The sequence below is a fragment of the Pipistrellus hanaki genome, assembly GCF_964339955.1.
Source record: "Pipistrellus hanaki genome assembly, chromosome: 16".
Taxonomy (NCBI): domain Eukaryota; kingdom Metazoa; phylum Chordata; class Mammalia; order Chiroptera; family Vespertilionidae; genus Pipistrellus; species Pipistrellus hanaki.
Window position 1 is genome coordinate 3,173,142 of NC_140518.1, and position 13,517 is coordinate 3,186,658.

Genomic DNA, 13,517 nt, shown 5'->3' on the forward strand with positions numbered 1-13,517 from the left:
CGTCATACTGTTGCTATTTGGCTCTGTTGACTAATGAGTTTGCCAACCGCTGGCCTAGAGCAGGCGGGAGCTCCTTCTGGGGGAGTATCTGGGAGGAGAGGCTGAGGGAGGCTCCCGGGGCAGAGCCACTTGTATTCAGAGCCAGGCCTGCCCACCCCGGGGCCAGGTGTGACCCATGCACTCGGCACAGGGGGGGAGGGGCCTCCGCTAGCAATGGGCGGAGCTTCTCCCGCAGTTTCCTTTAAGAGAGGCTGCTGCCAGGGCAGTGCGTGTCTTTCCTGCCAGGGCCGGTCTGGGAGCCTGAGAGGGTCGTGGTGGAGACAGCAGAGGGCGGTCTGTGTGTGTGTGTGAGGGGAGGGAGCTGCTGGCATTCTCCCACGATGGGGTGCAGGCCATGATGGGGTGCAGGGCTCCACGCTGCCTGCTGGTCCGGAAGCCCGGCTCAGGGGCTTGCCAGGTTGGGCACGGCTCAGCCTCGCTGGCACTGGGACTCCCCGGGAAGGAGGTCAGAGAACCAGCCCACAGCCTCAGGCCTGCGCCTCCCTCGGGGCTCCCGCCCTCCCCCCTTTCTCTGTCACGTGTCATTGGCCCCGGACCTGATGGCTCTTGCTTGCAATTCTCAATGTTTCCGCATCTGCGGTTCCATTTAGCTCCCACAATGGCCGTGGAGTGAGCGCGCAGGCCCTCGGCCTTCCATTCATTCCACGACCCCAAACCTGGTCAGCGTGATGGTTGCTGCAGAGCATACAAAGCCTAAGGCCTGGCCATTCTCCACAAGTTCAAGTTCAGTGAGGCAGGGCAGAGAGTAGCCCCAGGGAGTGGGGGAGGAGGCCGGGGAGGACAGCTGGATGCCACCACCGTGAGCAGCCCCTGCCCAGTGCCCTTGCCCACACAGCTCCTCACGTCCCCTCGCCAGACTCAAGGCTCCAAGGCTGGGCCTGGGCCACAAAACCTGGCCACGTTCTGTGCGGTTTTTGAGCTGAACCGGCAGCGGCTGGGATAGTGCTAATGCCCCCCATTCGTGGCTGGAGAGCCTGACACCCCAGGACGGGTGGCGGGTCCGTTGCTGTCTGTCTCCTGTTCTCTGCCCTCTGGTGTTTCACGGACCCAGGTCCGGACCAGGCTCTGTCTCAGGCGGCGGGTACCGGTCCAGGTGAGTGCGAGGCCAGCACCTGGAAGGGAGCTTGACGTTGGTGGCTGCCACTGGGGGTGAGAGGGTTAACTGCTGGCCTCCAGCCTGACCCCTTCTCGCCCCGGGGTCTGAGCACGGCTCTGGTGGAAGGCAGCTGCAGGTGGGGCTGGGAGGACTCACGAGGTCCAGGCCGCTCTCCGCTTGGTGCCCAGGATCATTAATAACCAAGAACTGGAAAGATGATTAAGGGCCGAATGTGGAACTGAGCCTGCTGTTGGCGGCTCCGAGGAGGTGCCAGTCCTGCTGCTGGGGCCAGGCTCTGGGCCGCCTCGGTCCTTCTCTAGGAATGAATTCTGGGGACAAGCGAGCCGAATGGGAAGTAAGGGCAGGAAGGACGCTTTCTGCAGCTTCCGAGCTGGGCCGGGCTGGCTCCCAGCCTCTTGCCCCGAGCGTCCTGCACTATCAAGGGGAGAGGACGAAGGCTGGCAGGAGGGAGGAGGGGCTGGCCATGCCAGGGAGGCCAGAGATGTCCAGTCATCCTCATACACAAGGGCCACAAAGAGCAAGCTGCATCCGCCCAGACAGACACCCCAATGCTGGTGGGACCCCGGAGAGGCCCTTGGTCACTAGAGTCTTCACTCCCTCACCTGTTCCCTCCTGCAGCTCCGGTGCTGCCCTCCTCCGTCTTTCCTGAGCAGCTCATGGCCACGCCACCTTTTTCCTGGCAGCCAGGTGTGTGTGTGGGGGAGAGGGTGCAGAGTTTAGAAATCAACAGGCACGATGTCCTTGTTCAGGAGGCCTGGCTTTTTGTTTTTTAGCTTATTATTATTTTTAATCTTTATTGTTGAGAGTATTACAGTTGCCTCCTCCTCCCTGTAATACTGGTTTGGCGGTGATGAACTCCTTCAGTTTTTTCTTGTCTGTGAAGCTCTTTATCTGACCTTCAATCCTGAATGAGAGCTTTGCTGGGGCGAGTAATCTTGGTTGTAGGCCCTTGCTAGTCATCACTGAATATTTCTTGCCACTCCCGTCTGGCCTGCAAAGTTTCTGTTGAGAAATCAGCTGACAGTCGTTTGGGTGCTCCCTTGTAAGTAACTGCTTTTCTCTTGCTGCTTTTAAGATTTGCTGTCTTTAGCCCTGGGCATTTTAATTATGATGTGTCTTGATGTGGGACTCTCTGTGCTTCCTGGACTTGTAAGTCTGTTTCTTTCACCAGGTGATTATTTCTTCAAATAGGTTTTCTGTATCTTGCTCTCTCTCATCTCCTTCTGGCACCCCCATAATGCAAATGTTGGTACGCTTGCGGCACCTTACACTATCTTCATAGGCACTTACATTATCTTCATTTTTTTTTTTATTAGTTTTTCTTTTTGTTCTTGTAATTGGGTGTTATTTGCTTCCTCATATTCCACATCATTGATTTGATTCTCAGACTCCTCTACTCTATTATTGAATCCCTATAAATTATTCTTTATTTCAGTTAGCGTTTGCTTAGTTTCGGACTGGTTCTTTATCACGTCTTTGACATTCTCAACTAAGATCTTTGGAAGTCCCTGGTGGGCTGTGTACTCTGTCTTGTAGTTGAGCCTTCATGGCTGTTGGTGTCACTGGGAGGAACTGGCCGCTGTGAGGACCAGGTGCAGCTACAGTGGGAGAGTTGCTGTAGGAGACACCCCTATGGAGCAGGACTTGCTTCAGGGGGGCTTTGGTGCTCACTGAGTCTGCCTGTTGAGTGTGGAGCTGTAACCTGCTATGGTCTGAAGCTGTCCATGGGGTGCACTGGCTCTAGGACCTCCAGGGAGGTGCAGTCAGCCCTGCCTGGGGCCACCCTGCAGGAGCATTTGTATTGGGCTTGGAGGTGCCCAGACGAGGCCCAGCTGGGAAGCAAGGCAGGCTGGTGCTGGTGCCGGGTCTTGGGCCTTTTACTGATAGGCTTGGGGCACGCTGGCCCAGCTGCAGCTTGTTTAGAAATTTTAGCAATCTGAGGCCAGAGCAAGGACAGGCCATTTATATGCAAAAGCTGCTGCAAACAGGTTGGGTGAGGCTTCCTATCAGATGGGGCTATAAATTGGATTGGGCGGGGTCTCAGGGAATCACCAGGGTGGAGCAAACAGAGATGGCTGCCAGTCAGCCCTGCCACCTGGGAGGTCCCAGCTCAGGAACAATGACCTCTGGGAACATCTCTATCTGCCCCCGAGCCTCTCGCCCTGGCGCTGGAGCTCAGAGGAAGCGGGACCTTGTAAGTTCAGCTCACGCCCAGCCCTTTAAAAGGAACAGCTGTCTCTAGCAGCCTCCGTATCTCTCAGCCCCCAGTGCCTGCTGGCTTTTATAGCCTGTAGTTACGAGGACTTTACTTCCCAGCTCTGGGAGCCTGGGCTGGGGGGTCTCGTGGGTTGGGACCCCTGGCTCCTCATGGGTGGTCTCAGTGTAGACAATCTTCCTCCCAATTAGAAAGAAGGTGCGTGCCGGTGTCGGACCAGCTGGTTCTGAGCCTCCGCCCCTCCGCTCAGCCTCAGAGTGCTTTCTCCTTTTCTCGTTGTGGAACTTCCTTTCAGCCAGCTTTCCAGCCGTTCTGAATGATGGTTCTGTATTTTAGTTGTAATTTTGATGTGGTTGTGGGAGGCAGGAGTACAGGCGTTTACCTACTACCACCACCTTGGTTCTCTTCCCAGCCTGCTCTTTGAAAGGAGAGGGGATCCCCTGGGGTTGGGGGTCCAGAGACCGCCCCCTCCCAAAGGCCCCTGGATCCTGAGAATTCAGAGACTGCTCTGAACTGTAGCAGGCAGGTGCCACCAGAAGACACGGGACCAATGAGGAGGCTATGAAACCAGGTGCCTGGGGACCCAAAGAGGATGACTGTGAGTCTGGGGTCGGTGGCCTCCCACAGCCCTGAGTTTGGTCTTGGAAGAGCTTTTTAGTGGCCTGAGCCAGGCTGGGCCAGGCATCAGCCCAGCTCAGGAACCAAGCCCAAGGCAAGCCTGGTGTCCGCCTTCCTGCCCACGTCTCCGTCTCCCAGCCCTAGAGTCTGGCACTGCTTGGTTCTTGCCCTCTGGCTGGTTTCCTCCGAGGGGCAGCCCCTGTCCTCATCTCCACGGGCTTAGCCTCAGCCTGTTGCTGGGCTGCTCCCAGCCCCCATGTGGCGAGAACAGCTGTGTGACTAAGGGCCTGGCGAGGTGCCCACTGCCCACCTCCCACCGCTCAGCAGTGCCTCCCGCCTGCCACCTGCCCCATCCACACGCCCGGAGCGGCCTCTCTGGCTGCAGGTGAGGGAGCAGCAGGAGCTGCTGGCACGGAGCTCCAGGGCTGCGGCAGGGGACGAGACAGAATGCCAGCTCCCACCTTGGCCTGGCCTGACCTCAGGGCCAGTGGGCGTGAAGGCTGCGGAGTCTTCATTCTCCTCTGCAGGGAAGCTTGCCCCTGGGCCAGGCTGGGTGGTACCCTCTTCTGCCCCCCCCCCACCAACCCCCTGGGACCCTTCTATTAAGTGGAAACCATGACCCACCTCACCCAGCGATGTGACAAAATTGATGCACACAGTGAGCGAGCATCACCTGGGATGGTCCTCTCCCTCCACCCGGGCCCCTCAGTAGAGAGGTGACCCCATCTGACCTCCCGCGGGACAGACAGGACGGAGCCCAGGAACCCAGACGGTGGCAGTGGGGCGCACCTGGCTTGCTACAGTGATGTGGTCACCTCGGGCCAGTTCCCGCCGGGACGGGGCTGCCTGGCGTGGAGGGGGCCGCAGCCACCAGACTCCCCCGCTGTGGCTCCTGATTGCCACATAAATCACCGGGGCCTTCTGATGCTAACACGCTCCCATCCAGAACCTGCGAGGCGCCGGCAAGCAGGGCGACTTAACCTGCTCTGTCCTTAAGCAAAAGGAAACACACAGGAGAAGGTAAGTACGGATGTTTTAATTGAGTTGTCTGCAGCGGGGCAGCGCCAGCGAGGCCCGCACCTCCGGGCTGGCCGACCGCAAGGCTCTCCCTGCTCTGCCCCTCAGGCCGGGCCTCCTGGAAAGAAGCCACCGCGGCAGATGGAGGTGATGGAACCGATGACACATGGGGAGAGGAGAACGGAAGACGTGGACACAGTGAGAAAGTGGGTCACAGGGTTCTCGCAGGCTGGGGCCGAAGGTGGGGGTAGTGCTGCCCGAGGACTCCCATGTTCCTGCAGGTCCCACCTGTCCTTCCGCCCCGAGACCACCCCGGGCCCCAGACACCAGGGTCGCCACTCTGTCCGAGATTCAAAGCTGGTGCATTGTGGGAGGCAGCAGTTCCCTCATGAGGGCTGAGCAAGGCACTGAAATCGGGAGAAAGGGCAGGGGCTCCGGGACCCCCGGACAGGGGAGGAGGGCAGGCCCGGGGCTGGGGCAGCAGGAGGGTCAGAAAGGAACCCAGGCCTGAAGCAGAAGGCACATCGAAATGCAGAGTTCATCCGCCACCCGCGCCCGGGAAGGCTGCCCGGAGGCGCATGCGTGATGGTGGCGAGGCGGGGTTGCGGGAGAGCTGGCGAGGCGGTGGGAAGCCGGCCCTCTCCGCGGGAACGGCCGCCTGTGCTCCACCTCAGCCCCGGGCGCCCAGGGACATGCAGTGTGTGAGCACCGAGCACCCACAGCCTGGCGGACAGGCGGGCCCGACTGCCTTCAGGGGGAACCACGAGGGCCACACACTGCTACCGGCCGTGGCACTCCCACGTGGCAGCCGTGGTGGGTGGGGCTAGCTCCCCGTTACTGGCCCTATACACTGCCCCCGCACTGCAGGAGGCCCCGAGCCCCAGCAGGACCCTCCCTGGGGCCACAGCTCTGGACTCCACATCTGTACGGCTGCTGCACCTGCGGGAGGGCTGCTCCATGTTGCTGTGGCTCAGGAGCCCCAAGCAGCTGGCGCCCAGAGCAGGGTCCTCACAGCCCTGGTGCCCATCAGCACCTCCTGTTCTTGCCATCACGAGGGGAGTCCCTGGCAGGCCCTGCAGGGAGGGGACCGGGGCCGGGGTTCCTCCTGAAGAGGCAGCGTCTATGAAGTGGGTTTCCCAGGCCAGGGTGCCGGAGGGCCGGGGGAGCAGGGGACAGGTGCCCGGTATAAATAGTGGCAGTGCCAGCGCTGCGTCTCCAGAGCAGGGAGCGGAGCCCGCCCCGCGGTGGGGCGGTGGGGCGTGTGCGTAAAGCAGGGGGCTGATGCCGGAGCCGGCCCTGGAGTCTGGGAGAGCCTTGTGCGGCGAGGTGCAGGCTGGGTGGGGACAAGATCCCAGCTACTGTGCAGGGTCTCCGCCCGGAGCCTGGCCGCCTGTGCCCTGTGGAGACCCGGGAGGCACCCAGACGCCTGCCCTCAGGCCTTGGTCTCGCTGAGGACGATGTTGGCGGTGACGAAGAGGAAGCAGGAGAAGGCCCAGAGCAGCACGAAGCCCACCCAGAAGGCGTGGTGGAACGGGGACCGGTGCCGGTTGGCGGCGCGCGGGCCCAGCGCCAGCTGGGCGTCCTTGCGGCAGAGGTACACCAGGCAGGCGGGGATCACGTACTGGATGCCCGTGCCCGCGTAGGCGCCCGTGATGCCCACCAGGGACTCCAGGTCGTGGGTGCAGAAGGCCACCAGCACCGGGGGCAGCAGGGTGAGGGTGGGGAAGGCCACGCGGTCCACCACCCAGGGGTAGGTGCCGCCCTCACGGTGGAAGAGCGTCTTCCAGTTGTTGCGCAGCGTCACGGCGATGATGGGGAAGTTGGTGCTGATGGTGAAGACCGGGAAGAGGCCCAGGAAGAAGCGCACGGCGGCCACGCCCACCACGTCGCAGCGCGCGAAGTTGAGGGTGTACATGTCCAGCAGGCTGTCGCCGCGGAAGCAGAAGATGGCGGTGAAGGAGAGCAGGCTGTAGAAGGCCAGGATGAGCACGTAGTCCAGGAGGACGAGGCGCGTGAGGTGGCGCTTGGAGGAGACGGGCGTGAGGAGGGACGGCAGCGAGTGCTGGCACATGAAGGAGTACACACACACCCCGAACAGGTTCCGGACGCCCGAGAGGTCGGCCAGCGGCGGGTGCCCCTCCCCGTGCCCGCGCCCGATGCGGACCAGGGCCAGCACGATCATGATGGTGAAAGCTGCAAAACCAACGAGAGGGTGTCAGCGGCAGGGGAGACAGCCCGCCCAGCAGTGTCTGGGGGCACCCCTGAGGGACTAGAGCCCCAGGAGCAGAAATTGTTCCATTCATATGACCCTGACAGCCACATCCTGGAGCAGGTCAGCAGTTGCTATAGATCTTGTGAATGCACTGGGGTCCCCTCCCCATGTCCCGTTCACCCCCACCCCAGCTGGCCCCTCGGGCTCAGGGCTCCCCGGGGTGGAGGCTGGGGGTCTCTGCACTGCCCCCTTCAGGCCACAGCACACCAGGCTCCCTTGGCCTGGGACTCACAGGAAGCCAGGGTGACCCTCCGCTCTGCCTTCCCCCAATGACACGACAGGGACATCACCTATGGCTTTAAATCAGAGCTGCCCGACACCGCTGAGGACAGGAGGGAAGGAGGGGGCGAGGGGACAGGCCTGTGAAAATCGCTAATAAATAAAATGATTTGTTTCGGACTCTCAGCCCACCTCTGTCCCTGCCGCTCACTCTGCCACTGAGGGCCCGCCGCCCCAGGGACACCACAAACCCGTCAGCTCTGGTCAGTCAGGGGGAACGACAGCCACTTCTTCTCTCCTGGTCGCAGCCCAGGAGCTGCCTCTGGCTTAACTCTCCAGGGGGTTGGGGGGCCTGAGACAGGACACCCCTTGGGGCCTCCCCGCTCCACAGGATGCCCAGGACCCCGGCAGTCTGCCTCGTAGTTCCCGGGGGTGCGTGCAGGGCCCGGATGTGGGGAGAGGGTGGAGGTGAAGTTGCCTATGCCTGGAGTCTGTCCTCGGCCAGGAAGGGTTGTAAAGCTGAGCTGGGCAGGCGGGTGGCCGCAGCGGGCAGACTGGGGGCCGGGCTGCCTGGTGATTAGCTACCAAGAGGCTGCAGCTGAGGCTGCTGCCACAGGCAGGGCACTGTGGTCAGAGCGAAGGGGACAGCCGCTGTAAGGGGAGATTCAGATGCTGCTGTGCCTCTCCCGTCTCGGGGTGCCCCCTCGGGACCTGGTGCTCCTCCCGGCCTGGGCCAAGGTCGGCCCGGACTCGGAAAGAGGCGGTGCAGAGCCTCCCGGTTCCTGCCGGCCGTGGGCTGGGCCGGGATCGGTGAGAAGTGGGAGCGGCTGTCGGATGTGAGTCTCCCAGTCATGCTCTCCGGTGGGATGCTGGCCGTGCTTCTCAGCCTGAATCTCCAAGAAGCTGTTAAGCGCAGGCGGAACTGGCTGGGGGCTGGGGGCAGCCTGGTTGGGCTCTGCTTCTTGCAGACAAACCGGTTTAGGAAGCAGATTCTGAAGATCTTCAGAGATGGCTGCTCTCACTGTATCACTAACTCACCAAAAGGGACACCTGGGTTTCTGCTGAACCTGACCCTCTGTATCCCATGCTGGGTCCGCCCTGTGGCTTCTGGAGGGCTCTGCTCCCCCCCCCCTCCCCTTCACCCGGAAGCAGAGGAGAATGTTGCAGTGATTAAGCTGCAGGCCGGAGGTTCTCCGCGGCTACGTGATTTATCCCGAAGGACTCGGAGCCTCCTCTCCCCTCGAGCGTGCCGGGGAGCAGGCCGCTGATAAAGGGCAGGCGCCGGCATCTCGGAGGCAATCAGGTCTTAAGTAGGGAATCAAGAGTTCGGGCTCTTCATCCTTCAACTCTCCACACCGTGGCCCGCGGCGCTGGGGAGGGGAGGGAGGGTCTCCATCTTTCATCCCCAGCTGTCACAGCCTGCTCCGTCTGTCATCGCCGGGAGACGGGCCGAGGGGCCTCTGGCCGCCGGCCGACTAATCTTCCGGAGATTGGAAGCTAAACCCCGCACTGTCACCTCTCCTGAGGGCCGTCAGCGGCGCCTCTTGTTATGAACGGTCTCCCACGATCCTGTGTCGAAGCCCTGACCCCCGGTGACTACCCGCGGACGGGCCTAGAGGGGTAAGGAAGGTGGAGTGAGGCCATAGGGGGGCCCTAATCTGACAGCACCGGGGCTATGAGAGAAGGAAGAGACGCCAGCTGCTCTCCCCCTGCACAGAGGCCACAGCGAGAAGGTGGTTGTCGACAAGCCAGAAAGAGGGGCCTCCCCAGACACCATCCCTGCCAGCCCCTTGATCTTGGGCTTCCAGCTCCCAGAACTGAGAAACTTCTGTTGTTGAAGCCGCCAGCTGTAGTGGGTGTTATGGGTTCCGAGCTAAGATGGCTCGTAGGCAGCCGCTGGATCAGAGAACGCAGGGAGAGGGGGGTGAGGAAAGCGGTGCTATGAGAGCGGCCCTTGGCTTCCCGAGCTGAATGTAAGTTCCCAGGCCCGGGGCCTGCTGTGGGCCACGCTGGCTCTGCAGACGTGTGTGGCTGGCGGACTCTGTCCGAGGCAGCAGCTGCCCGGGCCCGTGTGAGGCCCAGCGCGGCAGAGGCACCCCTGCGCCCCCTGCTGGTCAGATGCCTCCCCCCCATCAGCTCTGGGGCCTTATCTTCCCTTCCCTCGCTGCTGTCCTGACAGCTGGCTGCCAACTCCTCCCATCATGCACGTCTCAGCCACTCGCAGAGCAGAGCTGCGGACAACCAGGCTGCCGGAGGCGGGAGTGGGGAGGGGGATGCCAGGCAGAGCTCCGAGGCCGGTCCTGCCACCAAGGAAAGGGATCACTTGTGGCACGTGGCGGACTCTTCACCAAACTTTAGTTACGTGTCTACTCGACCCCGAGAGCCTTAAGGCAGAAACCCCGGCTCCTCTCCTGTAAACTGACTCGGCTTTGCAGAGAGAACTTTCCGAAAACCAAGAAGAATACAATGAAGGCCAAGGTGAGATACACACACAAAGGTTTTCCTGGATCCCCTCCCCGGGCTGTGTGACCAGAGACGCAGGAGAGCCCTGGATGGTGGGCCTGGGGTGGGGGTGGGGGGGAGGCGGGCCCAGAGGGAGGCCGGCTCAGAGGGCCTGGTGGGCATCCTCACATTGGAAGGGGGTCCTTCCGCCCTCTGAGGAGCACGCGTGGAGGGGGAGGCTGTGAAGGAACTCGTGCACCGCGCTGGCGTGCAGAGCCAACAGGATGGGAACAGATGGCCCCGACAGAGACCCGGCGGCTGGTGGTGGCAGCTCAGAGCCGTCCCACCAGGAGGTCCTCCGGGATCTGCAGGGCGGTCGGCCACGCGGCCACAGATCATTCTGGGGACAGGTGAAACCAGAGCCCTTATGCTCCCTCCTAGGCGAGGTCTCCTCCTGGGGACCTTCTGCCACCTGGGCCACCAAGTCCCCTCCTCTCCCCCCCACGGGCTAGAGGACAAACATGGGGCGCCTGCCAGGGCGGGTGGGGAGGGCAGGGCCGAGGAGCTTCCCGAGGCAGCTCCGGTGATCCGGACGCTCACGGCTCGGGGCAGGAGGACGCCTGGCCCACTTGGAGGGGAGGAGACGGAGGAGGCGGCAGCGTGCGTGGTGTGGCTCTGAATACACAATCAGAGGGAAGGCAGCCCTGTGGGTCCCAGCGGCTCAGACCCAGACCGAGGAGGGCAGCCGCGTGCGCGGCAGAGCAGTGCTTATTAGAAAGAATCAGAGCTTTCATAACGCCAAACGGGGCGCCCTGAGCAGAGCCAGCTGCCCGTGTCCCCAGCTGGGAGGCGTCTGCTGGCCTTTCAGGGGGAAGGTGGTAATGGGGGAGGGGAAGAGTGTCCCAGGCGGGAAAGGTCTACACCACGCATGTCACCCTCGAAGGCTCACACTGGCCAAGTAGACGAGGCATGCTGCCCGCGGGCCGAGTTTGACACGCTCGGTCTACACTCATCATTTGAGCGGCTTGGGCCGTGGGCTCTAAAGCCACAGCTGCTGGGCCTGGGGGCCCGAAGGACAGCACTTGGGGCTGCGTCTCTGGGTGAGCCTGGTCCGCGGGCCGCTGACCGGGAGAGAGGAGGACTACAGAGGAAACCTTTCTCTGGGGCTCAAGCCTCCTCCAGGGCAGGGCCAGGGCAGGGGGTTGCCCCGGGGACCAGCGCTGGCCTGTCCAGGAAGCGCACACGGGGGAGGTGCAGAGGGAGTGGCTGGGAGGTGTGGCACCCGGGGCCGGGGCCCATGCTGTGTGCTCGGGAGCCTGTGGCTGACCCGAAGCAGCCGCCGGGGGTGAGCGGCCGCATGGCTGCCGGAGCCCCTCCTTGCGTGTGTGAGTTCAGAGGCACCTGCAGCCTGGGTCTGCCGGACTGACCGGCCTGGTCTCCCCAGGACTTGCCTGGGGAGCAAAAGAAATGCATCAAGGCTGTATCTGTCTACGTGCCCTGACATGTTCCCTGACAAATGGCTACTCGAAAAGGCCATCCAACCCGCCCCATCCCATTAGGCAGCGCGAGGGGCTTCCGGCTGACGGGGGAGGGAGGGCGGAGGGTGCAGAGACAGCGGGCTGGCCCTGGGCTCCTGGGCCTGCTCGGGGCGGCTCCTGCAGTCCTCCCGCCTGGGGTTTCAGCAGATGGCAGAGCAAATTCCTAATTAAGCACAAGCAGGCTTCCGGCTCAGCACGTCTATGATTTTCCGGTTCCTTTGCTGCTCATTTTCCCCTTTTGTTTTTCTAGAACCCGAGCCGGCTTATTGCCACCCTGACTGCCTCACTCGCGGTCAGACGCCTGGGCCCCGAGCGGAGAGGGAAGGGGGCGTGGGCCGAGGGTCACGGGGCCACGGCGCAGCTGCTCTTCAAAGGCAGCGTGAAAAGCAAGTTCGTTATCACCGACAGCGTGGTGCCGCTGTGAGGACTCTGTGCTCACCGCCTTCGAGGAATTCGAGAAACCTCATTGGGGTGCACCTGGGCCAGAGGAGACACCTTCCACAGCCCCCCCCCTTCCATCGGCCTGCAGACACCCAGCCCCCCTTCCACCGGCCTGCAGACACCCAGCCCCCCCTTCCATTGGCCTGCAGACACCCAGCCCCCCTTCCACCGGCCTGCAGACATCCAGCCCCCCGCCTCCATTGGCCTGCAGACACCCAGCCCCCCTTCCACCGGCCTGCAGACACCCAGCCCCCCCTTCCATCAGCCTGCAGACACCCAGCCCCCCTTCCACCGGCCTGCAGACACCCAGGCCCCCCCCTTCCATTGGCCTGCAGACACCCAGCCCCCCCTTCCATAGGCCTGCAGACACCCAGCCCCCCCTTCCATCGGCCTGCAGACACCCAGGCCCCCCCCTTCCATTGGCCTGCAGACACCCAGCCCCCCCTTCCATCGGCCTGCAGACACCCAGCCCCCCCTTCCATCGGCCTGCAGACACCCAGCCCCCCCCTCCATCGGCCTGCAGACACCCAGCCCCCCCTTCCATCGGCCTGCAGACACCCAGCCCCCCCTTCCATCGGCCTGCAGACACCCAGGCCCCCCTTCCATCGGCCTGCAGACACCCAGCCCCCCCTTCCATCGGCCTGCAGACACCCAGCCCCCCCTTCCATCGGCCTGCAGACACCCAGGCCCCCCTTCCATCGGCCTGCAGACACCCAGCCCCCGCCTCCATCGGCCTGCAGACACCCAGGGGGCAGGCAGCCCCTCCCACAGCGGGAGGCCTGGCCAGGGTGCTTGGTGTCCCCGATCCCCGGATGCCACGCTGCTGCTCCCACCAGCTCTACAGAAGTGCCCCGGGGCTGCAGTGCCCGCTAAGAATGGGCCCCTGGGCTGACCCCTCGCTGGGCTGCATGCTAGCCTAGCCGGGGCGATCTTCTCTCAGTGAGAGGGTTATTATCTGAGCCCAGAGGCCTGAGTCTCAGAGAAAGAGGCCGGTGCCGGCACCCAGAGCCGCTGGAGGACAGGCTGGCTGACTATCTCCCGGATCAAGGGGAGAAAAGAAGCAAATGACTTGCAGAGACGGCGACATCCAGACAAGGTCACCTCCAAGCATGGGTGTGGGTGACCTTCACGGGCGGGCTCCGCCTCCACCCGTCTGCAGCCCAGCGCCTCTCAAGGCCACTGCCCCGGCCGCGCTGTGCTTCAGGGGCTGCCCCCCTGGGAGGGCCGGGGCCTCCAGGTGGGGACCCCGAGGATCCCCACTGTGTCCCTGCTGCTCGGGGGGAGGGCCCCGGTTGGGAGAAAGAGAGGCGGACTCACCAACCCAGCGCATCAGGGAGGTCAGGATCTGCAGGTACTTGGTCTTCTGGACGTCAAAGAAGGTGAAGGGTCCCAGGAGGAGAGTGAAGACAGCCTGGGCGACAAAACAGGAGTGAGGGGGGCACCGAGGCCGGCCGGCCGCACTGGGCACGCCGTGTGAATGTGTGTGTGCACGAGCGTGTGTGTGTGTGTGTGTGTGTGTGTGTGTGTAGCATACACCATTCACACGGCCTCTGCCCAGGGCCAGGCCAGTCCTGAGCG

General features: G+C 62.9%; 1 protein-coding gene across 3 annotated transcripts in view; it reads right to left on the minus strand.

The window, feature by feature from the left end:
• Positions 1-5,030: 5,030 nt before the first annotated feature.
• Positions 5,031-13,517, minus strand: part of TMEM104 (transmembrane protein 104) — a 35,321-nt gene continuing 26,834 nt past the window's right edge. For 2 of the 3 annotated variants that reach the window (XM_084863984.1, XM_084863983.1), the window contains exons 9-10: positions 13,257-13,350; positions 5,031-7,220 (exon numbers count right to left, since the gene is read on the minus strand). In XM_084863984.1, coding sequence (XP_084720110.1) covers positions 6,460-7,220; positions 13,257-13,350 — 855 coding nt within the window. In that variant the 3' untranslated portion in view covers positions 5,031-6,459. The remainder of the gene's footprint in view (positions 7,221-13,256; positions 13,351-13,517) is intronic. The other variant, XM_084863985.1, reaches the window with a different exon arrangement.